The sequence below is a fragment of the Apodemus sylvaticus genome, chromosome 3, assembly GCF_947179515.1.
Source record: "Apodemus sylvaticus chromosome 3, mApoSyl1.1, whole genome shotgun sequence".
Lineage (NCBI taxonomy): Eukaryota > Metazoa > Chordata > Mammalia > Rodentia > Muridae > Apodemus > Apodemus sylvaticus.
The window spans coordinates 67332084-67350882 of record NC_067474.1 but is presented as its reverse complement, the minus strand read 5'-3'; the positions used below and the strand labels follow the sequence as shown (position 1 = coordinate 67350882).

Below are 18799 nucleotides of genomic sequence, written 5' to 3'. Positions count from 1 at the left end.
AAGAAGCTGAAGGGCGATCGTGTAGAACTAACCAGCAGTTTCATTTCATCAGGACCCCTGAGATCTCTCAAACACTGGACCACCAAACAGGCAGCATACTTATGCCAGCTGATATGAGCCTCCCAACACACATACAGTAGCAGACTGCTGGGTCTGTGTTCAATGTACCTAACCATCAAGAGACTGGAGGTCCTAGGGAGTTCAGAGGTCAGGGCAGGGATGGGGGGTGGACATCCATGAGGAGACAGGGGGGTAGGGAGGAGGTACGGGATGTGGAACAGTCAGAGGGTGGACAGGGTGGGGAATAAACTATGGAGTATAAAATTTAATTAATTAAAAACCATTTATTAATTTTTTTTAATGTAGGAGTGATTTGTCTGCATGTACACTACATGTCAGTAAAGGTCATCTGATCTCTTTATAGATAGTCATGAGACACCTTGTGGTTGCTGAGAATTGAACCCAGGACCTCTGGAAGAGAAGCCAGTGCCATCTTACCATCCCTCTTCTTGACATTTTTAGATGAACATAATTCCTTTACAGACTGTTGGGTTTGTATAACTAGGACTTTCACTTCAATCCTCGGGGTAAGTAGTTGGGCTTACATTCAACTACTATAAAAGATCTCTTTTCTAGAGATCTCTGATCCTAAAGTATGTCATGGTTCTCCACAGAAAGTGCTCTTCCTGGCTATCCTGAGCTGATAAGCCAAACTCTGCATGAGAGATGTCATGTGGTAGACTTTGTCACTGAGAAGTTTTGATCTCAGTGTTTGTGTCTAGACCTCTAGGGTTTCCAGACTTGAATTTTAGAAACATGCATTTGTGGCACGATTACTATTTTACCAGTTTTCAACACAACTGCTTTTTATTTCTAGTCTTTCTTTTTTAATCTTATTTTATTTTTTATTAGATTTTTGTTTTATTTACGTTTCAAATGTTATCTTCTTTCCTAGATAGACTTTCAAAAACAAACACAAAAGATCACAAGAGATTAAAAAATTTTATTAATCATCACAAAGTAGATTGTGTATTACAAATTCAGATCAGAGTACTCATATTAAAACTATTTTCAGTAGTACCATAAACTATACCTGAAGACAAAACCAAATATTAAACTGGTAAGCATATACTGAAATCTCATGTTTAAAATATAGCTTTGTCTAGAAAATTGACATACATGTGTGTCATAGTCATATGTCACATGTTGACAGAGCTACAGTTAACAAACTCATCAACTAGTTTTCATGCTTAGAATAAATTGTCATCAGGCTGTACAAGCTTATAATTTTTAAAGTGCATGACAGAATACTTTATATGACAAAGCTTTCTTATACATTGCCCTTCTGTGAAAGCTACTCATAAGTAGACAGGAGTCTAGATGACTAAATGGCCCTCATAGAAATTCTATTAGGACCTATCCAGGAATTATAGGAGTAAATTTTAGCCTAGGTATTCTGAGGGTTTGGAAACACATTTTTTCAAAAAATTTATACTTCCCTATTGGTCCTATATAAAAGGCATTAACACCCAATTGGTCTGTTTGCCTACAATTAACTATTTAAAACAGCATTGTGTATCCTCCTGATTTTTTGCCTACTTTAGATAAAAACATAAATCTGCGGGCAGATTTATTTTCATTCTCTCTATCTCTGTCTCTCTTTCTCTCCCCTCCTTTGTCCTCCCTCAATACTGTGTATTACACTATTGCCCAGGATAGGCTGGTATCCCCTAGATAGCCCACGCTGGCCTTGAGCATGTGGTAAGCCTTCTGCCTCAGATTTCTGGTGCTTTGTACTGAATCCAGACATCCCATATGGTTAGACTACTACTAACCCACATTTTTATAGAGTAGGCAGTTAAATAAAACTAAGCATTCCAAAATCTTTGGTTCTGAAAATCATTATATATAGTGATGTTTGCTGCCCAAGGCTAGCATATTGAAAAGCAAGGCACAAAACTTAAGAGTAATCTGACTGGGTTTAAAAGGAAGCAGTACAATGGGATAGCATTAGAAGACAGCAACTTGGTCAACAAAATGAGAGACAACTGATCCAGGTGGGGGTGCTATGGCAATGACTCTGAGTTCATACATCACACAATTTGACCTGCAATGCTTGGATACAATAAAAACTTTTCATGATATTGACTAAGTGTGTGTGTGTGTGTTGTCCTCTTGTGCTAGAGAGGAGCACCAAGCACATCAGAGCCTGTATACTGATGTATTTGAGGTTCTCTCCTGTTGTGGATAGCCCTGGGCTTATATTTTGATGCTGATTCCATTCCTGGGAGGGCTACAGATGAGGAGTGAACCTTCTTTCCACCTTAACTTTTCAAAGAAAGGCTTGAGCCAATGATTGGGCAGGAGGAAGGAGGAAGAGCTGAGAGTTTGGGGGAGGAGAAAAGGATCGACAGGGAAGGGGGAGGAGCTATGGAAGATGGACTGAGAAGATGGGGAAAAGATTGTGGACTGGAGAAACTGATAATTATATGGGAGATAACATAGATGGGAATAGAGTAGTGTTGTGGGAGATCTGCCCAATCTAGGTGTATAGCTTGTATTGCTATTGATTGAATTGAGATTTCTTTTACTGGGTAATTGGGTTGGAAAAATATAGCAACACTCTCCTTAAACTATATGGGTCCTGGGGATCAAACTCATGTCAGATTTGGTAACAATTGCATTTACCTGCTAAGCTATCTCACCAGTGCCCAAGTCCCAATTTTATTTTTAAGCAACTGTGTTGTGCAACCTTCCAAGTTACAACAGAACCATGAATTAGGAAACGGCACTTCTCATGAGTACTTACTTAACCGTGGGCCTGAATGGAAGCACCTATGTCTCATTTAATCCTTTAAGCATTTCAAGAGTCAGAAACCACAGGTGATATCTTCAGACAGAAACTGTTCTATTTTTTGTAGATAAGGCTTCTGTGCCCCCCCCCACCCACCCTCTCCTCCAATACAGGTAAGAAGGTGTCCTGAGAATTCTGGACAAGAAGAAATAGACCCTCCTCAGCATTTCTGTCAGCTCAGGCATTCCATGGGACACCCTGAAGCACATGCCACCGAGACACTGGAAAACTCACCAAGCACTGAAGTGTCATGGAGGCTCCACTAAGAACTATCTCAGCTACTCTTAGGAATGCCCAGTTTTAGTTACTGTTATTTTATCTCAGTGGCCAATGTCAATAACTATATCCAGGAGCAGGGCAAGTCCTCCATGCCAGCCCTTCCTTAGGGAAGTAGGTGGCTGTTGTAAACTGAGAAAGCATGTGCTTCTCATGGTCTCTCTGGAAGTATCCTTGGCAACATGAGAACAAGTTAATTTAAAAGGTATCTTTTTTTTTTTTTTCCTCTGTGTAGCCCTGGCTTGTCCTGGAACCAGGCTGGCCTCGAACTCAGAAATCTGCCTGCCTCTGCCTCCCAAGTGCTGGGATTACAGGCATGTGCCACCACTGCCTGGCAAAAGGTATCTTCAAGCAAACCAGGTAAATGGAACCAGAAAGTAGTCATATGAGAAGAATAACAGTTTGCATATTCAGGGAGGGAAGAAAAGTGATCTGAAAGGGTCAGTCAGGTGGTAGGCACACCTGACCAAAGTCTGCGGACACTCAGCAGAGTTCAAAGGTTAAGAAGCACTGGCTTCAGAATGACTGAGTCATTTTCAGAAGTAAACCTCACCTGCAAATTCTGGGAAACTTTCTCCAAGGTGGGACAGAACCTAAAAACTGAAGCCAAACCAGGGGGAAGACAAGTTTCCCCATCCTCTATGGAGGGAAGACTACAGAACCTCTGTGCACAGGACCAAGAGCATCTGTATTATGGGCACTTGCAGATCTTGCACTCCACAACGATAGATATAAGAGAAGTAACCTGACCAGGGGTGGGTAAGATCTCCTGGCAGACGTGGAAGCTCTCAAGGAGCATGATGTAAACATACGTACTCCCTGATACTGAGTACAAGCAAATGATCCTCTCCAGGTGGGGTGGGTTTGTCCTCAAGAACACTATTATCTGGTTGTTGTTGTTGGTGGTGGCTTTTGTTTGTTTAGCGCATAAAAATACATAGGGCTGGGTATCTAAAACTTGGGTACATATTCTATAGACTTATTTTCTAGGAAAGAACTGGTTATGATCTGTCATTTGGGTACAAGTTTGCTAATAATTATAACAACCTCATTAGATGCATATGGAGAGACAATATTCCTACACAGAGGCTGCATCCTAACTGTTGCTTGTCATCCAACAAAGACAGTTTTCATGTTGAAGTTAAAATTTGGAAGTAGGTGACTTCAAGTTTACTTCCTCCAAGTTTTTCTTTTTTTCCCTTTTCCTTTCGGCCAGTCCATTCCCTCAGATATTCTGGTTTCCATTTTAGTAACTACACTTTCAGAGGGAAGTCTGCAAAGCTGCCAGGAAGCACACCCCTAAGCAGCAGGGAGTGGCGACCCCCCCCCCAGGCAAGGAAGATAGGCATCCGCTGTATCCTCTGTGCGGCTTCAGCGCAGCTGCTCCAACTTACTCATAAGTGTATTTTGAGAAGAAAAAGGAAATCAAGGTGTCTCACATGTGCAGTACTTGGCAGTAGGAAGTCCTTGCCCTCTTACACTCAGCAGAATGACAATCTAGAGATGGACACAGGCTTTAACGACAGTGATCTAGAAAAAGGAATAGTTTCCAGGTTCACATTAACCCTCCATTTTGGAAACTTGAAGTAATACAGGAATATTAAGAACAGTAATATCTTCATGCTAAATAAATTATTGTGTAGGCCATAAATTAATCATATGGAACTATGGTTGATAAATAAATAAAGGGTATTTTTTAAAAAACTCAGAGGTATGTCTATTAGTATTTAGTGTCAATATTAAAATTAAGGGCAGAAGAGTTATACATTCATAAAATATAAAAATATTCATGAATAATTCCATTTTAAAATCCAAGAGTGATTGAAAATGAATAAAGAACATAAGCTTTGAGATGTCACAACTTTCGATAGCATGATTAAATGATTTTTCAGCAAGTACTACTGCAGGTCAGTGAAAATATTCCTATGATGTCAGAGATTCAAGCACCATCTAAGCATCCATTGTTCACTTGAAATATGAAAACAGTGTATGGTCTTGACAAGAGCTGATATGGGCTCTCATCTTCTCTTATAGAATGCCCTGTGCTTGAAGCCAACTGTGTATCACACTGCTTGTGAAATGAGTTTACCACCATCTTTTCTCTGTGAGACAAACTCTAATCACGCACTGGAATATTAACTCATATTCCACAACCTTAAAAGCAGCTCTAACGCAGCAGCTAAATCCCAAGGACAGGCAGGAATGAATTATTCTTAACTAACATATCCTTTGTAAGCTTCGTATGCTGAGCTCACTTTCCGGTATAAACATTAATTAACATTTTAAAAATCATTATGGAATACATCATATTGTACACCAGCTCTTCAGAGGGTAAGCTTCCTTCAAAAGAAACTTGTAGTGCTTACCAATGGGTCAAGAGAGAGGCTGCAATTGCTCATTCACCAGATCCCAGTACTTCACCTGGTGTATAATCTCCTCAGTAAATGCTGAATGGCAGAACTATTTAGATGGCCCACGAGTCAGAAAACCTTTTCTGTCTTCCAACTTGTCATTTCTCTTCTTTGGCTCTCACATCAGGCAAAAAACAGCAGTGCTTTAAACAGTTACCCGCCTCCTTTCTGGGAAATGCCCCACCTGAGCTTAGTGTTCTCAGTACAACTGGATAACCTCATCCCACTCGGAGATTGGCCAGACCCCATTGGGCTGCACGTTCGGGGGTGAGCTCTTCCAGTCCCATGTCTTGACAGGAATCTTCCAGGTCTTCCCATAGTTGGCTTCAATGTAGTCAACTGTTTCACAGGGAACATGGACTTTTATGTCTACAAACTCAGTCCAGCACAGAGTAAACTTGGGAAACAGATACCTGCAGCAAAACACAGATAAGCAGGAAGCGTTAGGCCAAGTAACTCAGCCGCTGGGTGCCTTCAGACCTGCCCAGATCCTCTTTTTCTTCCAGGATTAATGCTAACCCCAACATCCCGTCTTCTTATAGTCTCTGCCAATCTGAAGGGGAGTTAATCCCACTCATGAGCTCCAAAGATGAGACAAAATACAAACCAAACTATAAACTAAACCAAATCCAGGCTTGGCACTAGCCAAGTTACAGTGACTGCTATAGGCGGGAGCCCACCAAGACCAGACAAATCGAAATCAGCTCTGGGATTGTGTTGGGAAACACCGGGAGAAAGAGGTGTCATAGCAGAGTTTCCACAAGACGTAAGAAATGGTCATTTTCTTCTCTTGTATTATCTGGAGTTCCAAGGGATACGGATTGATTCCAATAGCATCCTCTAGGCTTTCCCCTTGCTTTACAGACAATAACTTTACTTTTTGTCTTAGACTCTAAAGAGCATCTCTAAACCTGTCTAAGAAATACCAGTTAAAATGAATTCGGTTGCATCTGCTACAGAACTATAAGAATTTTGAAGCTTTTGAATTAACCAAAAATATGCATTTTTTTTTTTTGTTTTGTTTTGTTTTCGAGATGGGGTTTCTCTGTGTAGCCCTGGCTGTCCTGGAACTCTCACTCTGTAGACCAGGCGGACTCAGAAATCCGCCTGCCTCTGCCTCCCAAGTGCTGGGATTAAAGGCATGTGCCACCACTGCCCGGCTAAAAATATGCCTCTTAAAGGTGTGTGAATAATTATGGGCATGGTGATACATGCCTGTAATTGTGGCACTTGGAAGGGAGAGGCAAGAGGAGTTCAAGCCCAGCTTTAATCATATAGTGACGGACAGGGCACTTCTGGGCTATAGAAGACCCTGTCTCAAAACCCAAAATATTTAAATAGGTACTTCAGATTAAGTATAAATTATACATGATATATTACAAAGGAAAACTAAAAGTAGCAGGTCTGTTTGAAGTTACATAGCTCTATATTTTGTGTTAAGATTCTTGGTGAGAATTTTTTTTCTTAACAACTCAAAAAGAATTTTCAGTAATTAATCCTGAAATGGCAATAATAGGGACCATAAGAATTTAATATATCAGAAAGCTAAAGACAGAGTAGAGGACTGGAGAAGAGGTATCTGATTGTATTTGATTATGTTTACCAAGTGAACCACAAGAATGGATTCTGCTTTTGAATATCTCATCTCACCACTAAGTGAATATGAACTCCTACTTGAAAGTGGGTCTGAATAAATTCTAAAGTAGCAAGTGCCTCTAAAAAAGTCAGAGGGCACTGGTGGTGAGTGGACAGCCCTGTCCAGCTGACCTCTCTAAAAAGATAGCCACATAAAGTCTCCTCGCTGAGAAAGAAATAAGATACTGCTTAGAATCAACATCTGCTGGTCCCAACTTTACCCTGCACACTCAGATCCATGGAATTACTCGTTGTGTCATGAGACACGCCCATCCATCATCACCCTCCACCCTCCACGATCACTTGCTGGTCAGCAGAGTGCCCACCTGTCCCATACCATCAAGTTGACACAAGGAACCTGAGGTGAAGCGGATATGGTCTCCCTTAGCGACAGCAGCCAGGAAGCATCTCTTTTAAGTATTAGCTTCTACAGTCTCATCAGACAGCAGAGAGAGACAGACAACAGCTTTAGAACACACACAGTAGACTGCAGACTATACAAACAATGCTTAGAACAGTGAAGAGGAATCTAAGCATAAACCCAGAACGCGTAAAGTACAGAGACACCGTGAAAATCATACAGAAACAATTCAACTCTAGTGTTAACTTCTGTTCCTAAACCTGCTCCCTCCCAACCCCCAAAGCCTCTGTGATTTTTGTTTCTCTGCTCTCTCTATTCAACCAAAGAGTATCTTAGCTTCCCAGAATAGGAGCAATAAACAACCCATTCTATGTTTTAACTAATTATGAAGTCAGGCCACGACCAGGAAAAGGGCAGTAAGTTACACAAAACAGCACACGCCATGTACTTTGCGTGGGTCACCAGTAAACACTGATTGATACTAAATCTCTTGGCTTTAAAAGCTATGGTAAAGTCTGGTAGAGCAGTCTGTACTTTAAATTTAAAGTCTTAGGATGGGATTTATAATGGGAACAGGTTTAAATTTAGACTACGGCACTCTAACTTAGGCTACACATTTAGGAGATCTTGCTACCACAGAAACTTCTCCATCTGTTCCTAACTTGAACATGCTGCTTCTGCCTAAAATGGTTGCTGGACTGTGAGCTAGAGGAGGATAGCTTTATTTTCCTCTAAAATTCCTTCAAACCAATAAAGCTGCTTTGGGGTAGTTAAGAATTTTGTCAACTTAACTGTACTATCTAGGGACATAATTGCTAAATGAGAAGAAAGCTTTTCCAGCACCCCAGATCAGTGCTTTTACCGGTGCTCATTACGGTGGCTAAGGAAGACAGACCCATCAACTACACTGACCCTGACCTCTCTACATGGAAGTCTGCATTAAATGCTGTAGCTGTAAGAACACAGCCAAACTCCCCTTCCCCTTGACAACACAAATGGTTTATTAACATTAGCATCTTATGTCGTCATCATTACCTCCCAATTTAACTGTTGTTATTCCAGTGCCTAAACACCGGCATGCTGTTTAATAGAAGCCCACGAACATTGCTCCCTCTGACTGTAATGGAAAAGCTTCTGAAGTTTTACCATTAAACATGATGTTCATTCCACATTTTTATTATCTTCCATTCATCAAGTCAAGGACACCCCATAGCCCTGCTAATTCAATTTTTCTGAAAGGATTTTTGCTCAATTACAGAATTTATGCTTTTTTATAACATCAATTCAGTCACCAGCCCGCCAGCCAACCCCTTGTGGCAGGGCTGGGTATGGCATACCAGTTTTATGCACAGGGAAGCGTTCCCTTAAATCCTTTATGGTAAAGAATCACACTAATGCATATGCACTGTTCTTTTAGCAAGTTTTCATGAGGGCTCACCGTGCCATTTCCCTGCTTACAACTATTCTGGGGCAGTGCATGCCCAGGCTTGCCAAGGCCTACGTACTAAGACTCAGCTGCTCTCTTCCTGTGTTTATAAATAGGCTCTATCCCCTACAGGGAACTTTCTGTATGAAGACATGATGGTCAGTTTACTTGTAAACTATGGAGGTCTCAGTAACTTTTGGAAGGAGAAAAAAGGCTTTCTGGTTATTAATTCAGTTTCTTGACTGGGAATAGGTAATAGGTGACTGGACATACTTTATGATTATAAACCCAATAGCTTAAACACATACATACATACAACATGCCAGAGAACCAAGTTTTGAAGAACTTTTATTTATACTACATTACCAGGAGCCATTCTCACATAGATCTCAAAACAGCTGTTTCTAGCCTGTTTTTTCTAGGCTGCTTTTAGAAGGAAATGTACTAAAGATCAGCCAAGTAAGCTAAATGGTCAGTACATGCAGAGCTCACCGGTGGTTAGGTTACCATAGCAACTCCTCTCCACTTCGCCTCCTCATGATCGAATTATGCCAAGTTCCTTCAGCAATTGCCAATTCTTCCCTGAGATTCTGAGAGACAATTCTGAGAAACTGTTCTGGAGAAATGATGCTAACCCCCTGAGATTGTTCCCCAAATACAATGACTTGCCCCCTTCACCCCTTCCTACATCTTGCTTGCTTCCCTTTAAATTGCCCTTGTGTATAAAGTAAAATTTGACAGCTTGATCAGAATACTGTCTTGCTGTCCGTCTCTCACCTTCTCCTAGGTGGTCCGGGGACCCTGTTGACTGTCCTGTGGGTCGGGACACTACATGACTTATAAAAACTAGATCTGTAGCTTATCACCAACAAATTAAGATTCTAGCTATAATTATTTTCTGTCAGATAATTTTTGAAGAATTTCTCTTTAGATGTAATAATTAGATAGAGGTTAAAGTTCAAATTCTATACCAAGCCTGGCGGTAGTGGCACACGCCTGTAATCCCAGCACTCTGGGAGGCAGAGGCAGGCAGATTTCTGAGTTCGAGGCCAGCCTGGTCTACAGAGTGAGTTCCAGGACAGCCAGGGCTACACAGAGAAACTCTGTTTCGAAAAAAACAAATCCAAAAAAAAAAAAAAAAAAAAAATCAAATTCTATACCAGATACAAAAGGATTTTTAAAAATCATAGCATATTATCTAATTTGTCTAATCAGATGCAAAGGTCTCCATGCAATTAGGTTTTCCTTGATCAACTTCACTGCCTCTGGCCCATACAGTGCTCAATGTATAATCTTGGACTACACTTACTATGAGTAATTTTGTCTTAGCATCAGTTTTCAAAATTATAAAGTGTTTTTGTATTTTTAACCTAACTCAATGTTTTGTGGTATAATCTTATAGAATGAAATGCATTTATTTTAAGTGATGTTTTAAAAAGTGTGAGTGCTGGCTGGTGGGAAAAGGCTCTTGCTGCCCAGCCCGAGTTCAGTCCTACACAGACGAGAGCCTACGCAGAAGGGTTTTGATTCCGGTTGTAGCCTGGGGTGCCCCTGAGCTTGTGGCTCTTCCTCTGACTCAGCCTACTGATCGCTGGGATTCCGCAAGCCTAGGCAATGCTCGGTAACAATTCAAATACATGAAAATGCACAGGGAGTCCTCCTCCCATCTGAGTTCTTTCACTCTGCATGTTTTGAAGATTCATCCATGTTAGTATATCTGGTAACTCATTCCTCTTCAGTACTCGGTAATATTCCAGGTGTGAATACACAATTAATGTATCTGGTTACCAGAAGATGAACATTTGGGATATCTGGGTAGCATGGGTAAAACCAAACCATTCGGCTTATCTAAATAAAACTGTTAACACCTGTGACATACGTCTTGTAGTGGAAATGTCTCTTCAAACACTACCAAATTATGGTTAACAAAATATATTTGAAAAAATTATAACTTGTAATAAATAAAAGTTTTGTAGTACAATTTTTTCCTTTAAAAAAAAACAAAACAAAACAAAAACCAAAGGTCACTTTAGAACAAATGGCCTCTTCAGGTTTCTCCCTCAGCCCTTCCTCTTACACCTGCTCCTCACCCACTGTCTGGAGACTCAATTACGGAGCCTTGTGACATAATTGGTATGTTACAAAATACGAAGATATAAACAGAGCAGGAAATGGGATTCCTCTGGAAAAACCAACACTTTAAATATATTCATTTAAAGAAATTACTCAAATCTGTCTTTAGCTTTGCAGCTGTACGTCCTGCAGAGACAAATGTGTTTCTTGAGATTTGGAACTACAGGAGCATAACGTCAGCCTCTCAGCTGGGAGTCCTCGAGGGACAGGTCGGAAGCTAACTCTGTAGCACAGTGACAAGCAGAACGACTTAGCTTCACTGTTCCACCTCTCCTGCTCACTCAACAGCAGAGAGCCAAGTCAGTCAAGTGGCACTGAGGTTTCACTTGGCCTGAAAGTTTATCAAGACCAACTTTATCTGTAATTTAGGGCAGACAGGTTTGCAAAGGACTCTTTAAAAAAAAAAAAAAAAAAAAAAAAAAAAAAAAAACCTCAGCAGAAAGAAGTCAGTTGGGCTGGGGCAGATCTATGAAAACCTGGAAGGAGGGAAGATCATTTCTACAGTGGCACTCAACTTTACAGAGAAAGCAAGTCCACGCCTGGGCAGAGCTAGGACAATGATGGATGGCAATCTGGAATCACTGGTGTCATTTTTAAACTCGTGGATTAAAATCAAGGGTCAAAAGCCAAGGAGTCTAAGTGTAACGTGGTACACTGAACTGGCTCTTGGAACGGAAAGAGAACACTAACAAAAAGCTAGTACGAATAAAGTCTGGAGGTTACACTTGATCTTTACTTTGTTACATGTAAAACAGTGTCTAAAAGACAACCGAGAAAACACCTTCATTACCTCAAATAGGAAAATATTCTGTAGAAAGGACACATAAAGACTGATACACAGAATTACATTAAAACTAGGAACTTTCAGTGAGTAAGCTACTATTGAGAGGGAAAAGAAGAAAGGCCATATTGGAAGATGTGTTTGATATATAGAGCTATAGTTAGTAAGAAGAGAACTGACGTCTCAGAGGCAAATCTCTAAGATAGTAATAAGCTCCCCCAAAACAGAGCATCTAGATGGTCAATAAATACAGAAAGAGTGGAAATTAAATCTATGGTATGGTAACAATGAATATCTAAGAAAAATGGTTAAAATTTAAAGAGAGCCAGGCGGTGGTGGTGCACGCCTGTAATCCCAGCACTCTGGGAGGCAGAGGCAGGTGGATTTCTGAGTTCAAGGCCAGCCTGGTCTACAGAGTGAGTTCCAGGACAGCCAGGGCTACACAGAGAAACTCTGTCTCATAGACTAACCGACTGGATACGTAAACAGGATCCTACATTTTGCTGCATATAGGAAACACACCTCAGGGTCAAAGACAAACACTACCTTAGAGTAAAAGGCTGGAAGACAATTTTACAAGCAAATGGTCTCAGGAAACAAGCTGGAGTAGCCAGTCTAATATCAGATAAAATTGACTTTCAACCCAAAGTCATCAAAAGAGACTCTGAGGGACACTTCTTGCTGGCCAAAGGAAAAATACAACAAGAAGAACTCTCAATCCTGAACATCTATGCTCCAAATGCAAGGGCACCCTCATTCATAAAAGAAACTTTACTAAAGCTTAAAGCACACATTGCACCTAACACAATAATTGTGGGGGACTTCAACACTCCACTCTCCTCAATGGACCAATCAGGAAAACAGAAACTGAACAGGGACAAAATGAAACTAATTGAAGCTTTGAACAAATTAGATTTAACAGATATATATAGAACATTCTATCCTAAAGCAAAAGAATATATACCATTTTCTCAGCACCTCATGGTACCTTCTCCAAAATCAACCATATAATTGGTCACAAGATAGACCTCAACAAATATAAGAAGATCGAACTAATCCCATGCCTCCTATCAGATCACTATGGAGTAAAAGTGGTCTTCAATAGCAACAAAAACAAAAGAAAACCCACATACACGTGGAAACTGAACAATATTCTACTCAATGATACCTTGGTCAAGGAAGAAATAAAGAAAGAAATTAAAGACTTTTTAGAACTTAATGAAAATGAAGACACAACATACCCAAATCTATGGAACACAATGAAAGCAGTGCTAAGAGGAAAACTCATAGCCCTGAGTGCCTCCAAAAAGAAAATGGAGAGAGCATACACTAACAGCTTAATGACACACCTGAAAACCCTGGAACAAAAAGAAGCTATTTCATCCAGGAGGAGTAGAAGGCAGGAAATCATCAAACTCAGGGCCGAAATCAATCAAGTAGAAACAAAGAGAACCATACAAAGAATCAACAAAACCAGGAGCTGGTTCTTTGAGAAAATCAACAAGATAGATAAACCCTTAGCCAGACTAACCAAAGGGCACAGAGACAGTATCCAGATTAACAAATTTAGAAATGAAAAGGGAGATATAACAACAGAAACTGAGGAAATTAAAACAAATCATTAGATCCTACTACAAAAGCCTATACTCAACACAACTGGAGAATCTGGAGGAAATGGACAGTTTCCTAGACAGATATCCGACACCAAAACTAAATCAGGATCAAATAGATCAACTAAACAGTCCCATAACACCTGAAGAAATAAAAAGGGTCATAGAAAGTCTCCCAACCAAAAAAACGCACGGGACCAGATGGCTTCAGTGCAGAATTCTATCAGACCTTCATAGAAGACCTAACACCAATACTCTTCAAACTATTCCACAAAATAGAAACAGAAGGAACTCTACCCAACTCGTTCTATGAAGCCACAATTACGCTGATACCAAAACCACACAAAGATCCAACAAAGAAAGAGAACTTCAGGCCAATTTCTCTTATGAATATTGATACAAAAATACTTAATAAAATTCTTGCCAACCGAATCCAAGAACACGTCAAAATGATCATCCACCATGATCAAGTAGGCTTCATCCCAGGGATGCAGGGATGGTTCAATATAAGGAAATCCATCAATGCTATCCACTACATAAACAAACTCAAAGAAAAAACCATATGATCATCTCATTAGATGCAGAAAAAGCATTTGACAAAATTCAGCATCCTTTCATGCTAAAAGTCTTGGAAAACAGGAATTCAAGGCCCATACCTAAACATCGTTAAAGCAATATACAGCAAACCAGTAGCCAATATCAAACTAAACGGAGAGAAACTTGAAGCAATCCCACTAAAATCAGGGACTAGACAAGGCTGTCCTCTCTCTCCATATCTTTTCAATATAGTACTTGAAGTTCTAGCTAGAGCAATTAGACAACATAAGGAGGTCAAGGGGATACAAATTGGAAAGGAAGAAGTCAAATTATCACTATTTGAAGATGACATAATAGTCTACTTAAGTGACCCGAAAACCTCCACCAGAAAACTCCTACAGCTGATAAACAACTTCAGCAAAGTGGCTGGTTATAAAATCAACTCAAGCAAATCAGTTGCCTTCCTATACTCAAAGGATAAGCAGGCTGAGAAAGAAGTTAGGGAAATGACACCTTTCACAATAGCCACAAACAATATAAAGTATCTTGGTGTGACTCTAACCAAACAAGTGAAAGATCTATATGACAAGAACTTCAGGTCTCTGAAGAAGGAAATTGAAGAAGACCTCAGAAAATGGAAAAATCTGCCATGCTCGTGGATCGGCAGGATTAATATAGTTAAAATGGCCATCTTGCCAAAAGCAATCTACAGATTCAATGCAATCCCCATCAAAATCCCAACTCAGTTCTTCACAGAGTTAGAAAAAAACAATTCTCAAATTCATCTGGAATAACAAAAAACCCAGGATAGCTAAAACTATTCTCAACAACAAAAGGAATTCTGGGGGAATCAGTATCTCTGACTTCAAGCAATACTACAGCGCAATAGTGTTAAAAACTGGATGGTATTGGCACAGTGACAGACAAGTGGACCAATGGAATAGAATTGACGATCCAGAAATGAACCCACACACCTACGGTCACCTGATCTTCGACAAAGGAGCCAAAAACATCCAGTGGAATAAAGATAGCCTTTTCAACAAATGGTGCTGGTTCAATTGGAGGTCAGCATGCAGAAGAATGCGAATTGATCCATTCTTATCTCCATGTACTAAACTTCACTCCAAGTGGATCAAGGACCTCCATGTAAAACCAGACACACTGAAACTAATAGAAAAGAAACTGGGGAAGACCCTAGAGGACATGGGCATGGGGGAAAAGTTCCTGAACAGATCACCAATAGCTTATGCTCTAAGATCAAGAATTGACAAGTGGGACCTCATAAAATTACAAAGTTTCTGTAAGACAAAGGACACTGTTAAAAGGACAAAACAGCAACCATCAAATTGGGAAAGGATATTCACCAACCCTACATCTGATAGAGGGCTAATATCCAATATATACAAAGAACTCAAGAAGTTAGACCCCAGGGAACCAAATAACCCTATTAAAAATGGGGTACAGATATAAACAAAGAATTTTCACTTGAAGAAATTCGAATGGCCGAGAGGCACCTTAAGAAGTGCTCAACATCATTAGTCATTAGGGAAATGCAAATCAAAACAACCCTGAGACTTCACCTTACACCAGTCAGAATGGCTGAAGTCAAAAACTCAGGAGACAGCAGGTGTTGGTGAGGATGTGGAGAAAGAGGAACACTCCTCCACTGCTGGTGGGGCTGTAAGATGGTACAACCACTTTGGAAATCAGTCTGGCGGTTCCTCAGAAAACTGGACATGACACTTCCGGAGGACCCCACTATACCTCTCCTGGGCATATACCCAAAGGATTCCCCGGCATGCAATAAAGACACATGCTCCATTATATTCATAGCAGCCTTATTTATAATAGCCAGAAGCTGGAAAGAACCCAGATGCCCCTCAAAGGAGGAATGGATACAGAAAATGTGGTATATTTACACAATAGAATACTACTCAGCAATTAGAAACAATGAATTCACAAAATTTTTAGGCAAATGGTTTGATCTAGAAAATATCATCCTAAGTGAGGTAACCCAGTCACAAAAGAATACACATGGAATGTAATCTCTGATAAGTGGATATTAATTAGCCCAGAAGCCCTGAATACCCAAGGCATAAATCGCATAACAAATGACTCCCATGAAGAAGTATGGAGAAGGTCCTGACCCTGGAAAGGATTGATCTAGCATTGGAGGGGAATATAAGGACAGAGAAAAAAAGGAGGGAGGTGATTGGAGAATGGATGGAGAGAAGAAGGTTTATGGGACATGGGACATATGGGGGAGGGGGGATCCGGGAAAGGGGAAATCATTTGGAATGTAAAGAAAGAATATAGAAAATAAAAATATTAAAAAAAAGAAAAGAAAAGAAACTCTGTCTCCAAAAAAACCAAATCCAAAAACCAAAAAAAAAAAAAAAAAAAAAAAAAAAAAAAAAAAAATTAAAGAGAATATCAAGTGCTGCCAAGAACGTGCAGCAAAGGTGCATCTTATAACACAATGACGGCCACATTACAGTACAGCAAAGAACAATCCTATGACCAGGCAACCCCAGTCCATGCACATATATGTGTAAGAAAATCAGCCTGGACATCTGCAGCTCAGCATTAAGACCTTGGTAACTACTGTTCACTAGCACTCCTCAGCATCACTTCCACACTTCACAACAGTTTTCTTTCTTACAGCCAACTCAAGGTAACTTACTAGCATTCTGACTGTACTGAGCCAACCTTTACCCTTTGTAGGTCTATAATTCATCTTTCTGTTACAGCATATCATAAGTCTGCATCCTTCCTGCAACATATGGTACTTTAGTACACTAATACATTTTCCCTTAATTACTACATGATACTGAATCAGAATTCTAGGAATTAAGAAGAGTTGAGCCCTATCGTGAGCTAAGTCCTACAACAGGTGACTGCAGCATGTAACTAAGTCCTACAACAGGTGACTGCAGCATGTAACTAAGTCCTACAACAGGTGACTGACTGCAGCATGTAACTAAGTCCTACAACAGGTGACTGCAGCATGTAACTAAGTCCTACAACAGGTGACTGCAGCATGTAACTAAGTCCTACAACAGGTGACTGCAGCATGTAACTAAGTCCTACAACAGGTGACTGCAGTATGTAACTAAGTCCTACAACAGGTGACTGCAGCATGTAACTAAGTCCTACAACAGGTGACTGCAGCATGTAACTAAGCAGTGCATGCTGTGAGGGACGCAGTGTTATTTTCTTCTCATTGAGGAGAAATCTGAAGCTCAGAAGTTTAGGTCAAAACGCTGATCTTAGACTTGAATCTAGGGCTAACAGATTTCCTGGCTCCACTATCCTAAACTCATACTTGTATAGTTTACAAAGAGGTTTCTACATAGTGGTCAACTAGTATTTAAAATGACATAATAGAAAGTGATATAGTATCTCATAGCTGAATTTTGAAATGGAGACTAGAAAGTAGCAGGAGGTACGTATCTGGTAGGACTAAAGGACTATGAACTTTTAAATAGTTGCTAGGTAATAACTCTCATAACCTCTCATTAATAACTGATCCTGTTTTATATGTTATATTAATGAAAAGCCATAGGGGGGGAAATGACTCAGAGGAACAACCAGTCTCACAATGATCAAAATTACAATGTAAGATTCAGTAACATAACAGTATCATTTATTCCTGGTGGCTATTTAAAAATTTAATAACTTTTTGGGACTACAATCTGGCAATATAGATCATAACCCTATTAGTTTATTTCTCCATTCATATTCATTAATCCAACAGCTATTGAGAAAGCATGGGGCTTAGTGCCGGAGATACTACAAAAAAATGTGACATGATTGCTTAAGATCTGAACTGCATGGATATTAAATTTGTTTGTACGAAACAGCATAGCCAAATGATGTCAACATGACCCATTTCTGGGTAATGTTTTACATATTTCTGATTAATACACGTTAGTTAATGTACACATCAATACAGTCCATGCATACAGCATGCAGTGACCAACTTTAGACTCCCTTTCCCAACCTGTAGTAATCGCTATTCCACATTCATACCAACCGAATTTTTTTTTAGGTTAGAAACGCTATTTATTTATAAAGGTTAAGAGCATTATCTAAAAGTTTGTTTGCTTCAACTTAAAATCATATACAGTTAGTTCCACTAAATTAGTTGCCATATAACGTAATGAGTTACAAGTAAATGTAAACAATTCTGCTTTTTTGTTTGTTTGCTTATTTTAGGTTTTTCAGAGAAAGAGTTTCTCTGTGTAGCCCAGGCTGTATAGCACTGTAGATCAGGTTGGCCTCTAACTCAGAGATCCGCCTGCCTTTGCCTCCTGAGTGCTAGATTAAAGGCTCTTACCACCACTGCTTGGCTAACTCTGCTGCTGTGACAAAAAAATACCAAAAACAAACAAACAAACAAACAAACAAACAAACAAAACAAAACAAAACAAAACCCCAAAAACCAAAAAACCAAAAACCAAAACCAAAAAACCCCCCAAAACCATAATTGCCTTTTATGACATTATCTGAAGCACAGTAGGTGGTTTAAGGCCCACAAGGAATCGGCAGCTCAAAAATTAGTGAGAACAGTATTTTACAATGTCACTCACTAGTAGGGTATTTGACTGTCAGGAATCACCTCCATGCACATTATTCTGGAGCGTCACTTACATCAGTACTAGCATACCCTTGTTCTGTGATCCTTGAATATACACCACCATGTACTAGACTGTGTCAAAAACTAAAGGCACCCCAAAGCTAAATGCATAAATATTTAAGAAGCTAAATTTCAT

At 39.9% G+C, this 18799-nt stretch overlaps 1 protein-coding gene and 1 long non-coding RNA gene across 8 annotated transcripts in view; one reads left to right on the top strand and one right to left on the bottom strand.

Annotated features, from left to right (window-relative positions):
• Positions 1–1019: 1019 nt before the first annotated feature.
• Positions 1020–18799, bottom strand: part of Fktn (fukutin) — a 57509-nt gene continuing 39729 nt past the window's right edge. For 5 of the 7 annotated variants that reach the window (XM_052176505.1, XM_052176506.1, XM_052176504.1 and 2 more), the window contains one exon: positions 1020–5954. In XM_052176505.1, the coding sequence (XP_052032465.1) occupies positions 5741–5954 (214 nt within the window). In that variant the 3' untranslated portion in view covers positions 1020–5740. The remainder of the gene's footprint in view (positions 5955–18799) is intronic. The other 2 variants (XR_007977016.1, XM_052176507.1) reach the window with 2 other exon arrangements.
• On the top strand, positions 16536–17205 carry LOC127680807 (uncharacterized). Its single transcript, XR_007977017.1, has 3 exons — positions 16536–16983; positions 17021–17119; positions 17153–17205. It is a non-coding gene; the product is annotated as an uncharacterized LOC127680807 (long non-coding RNA).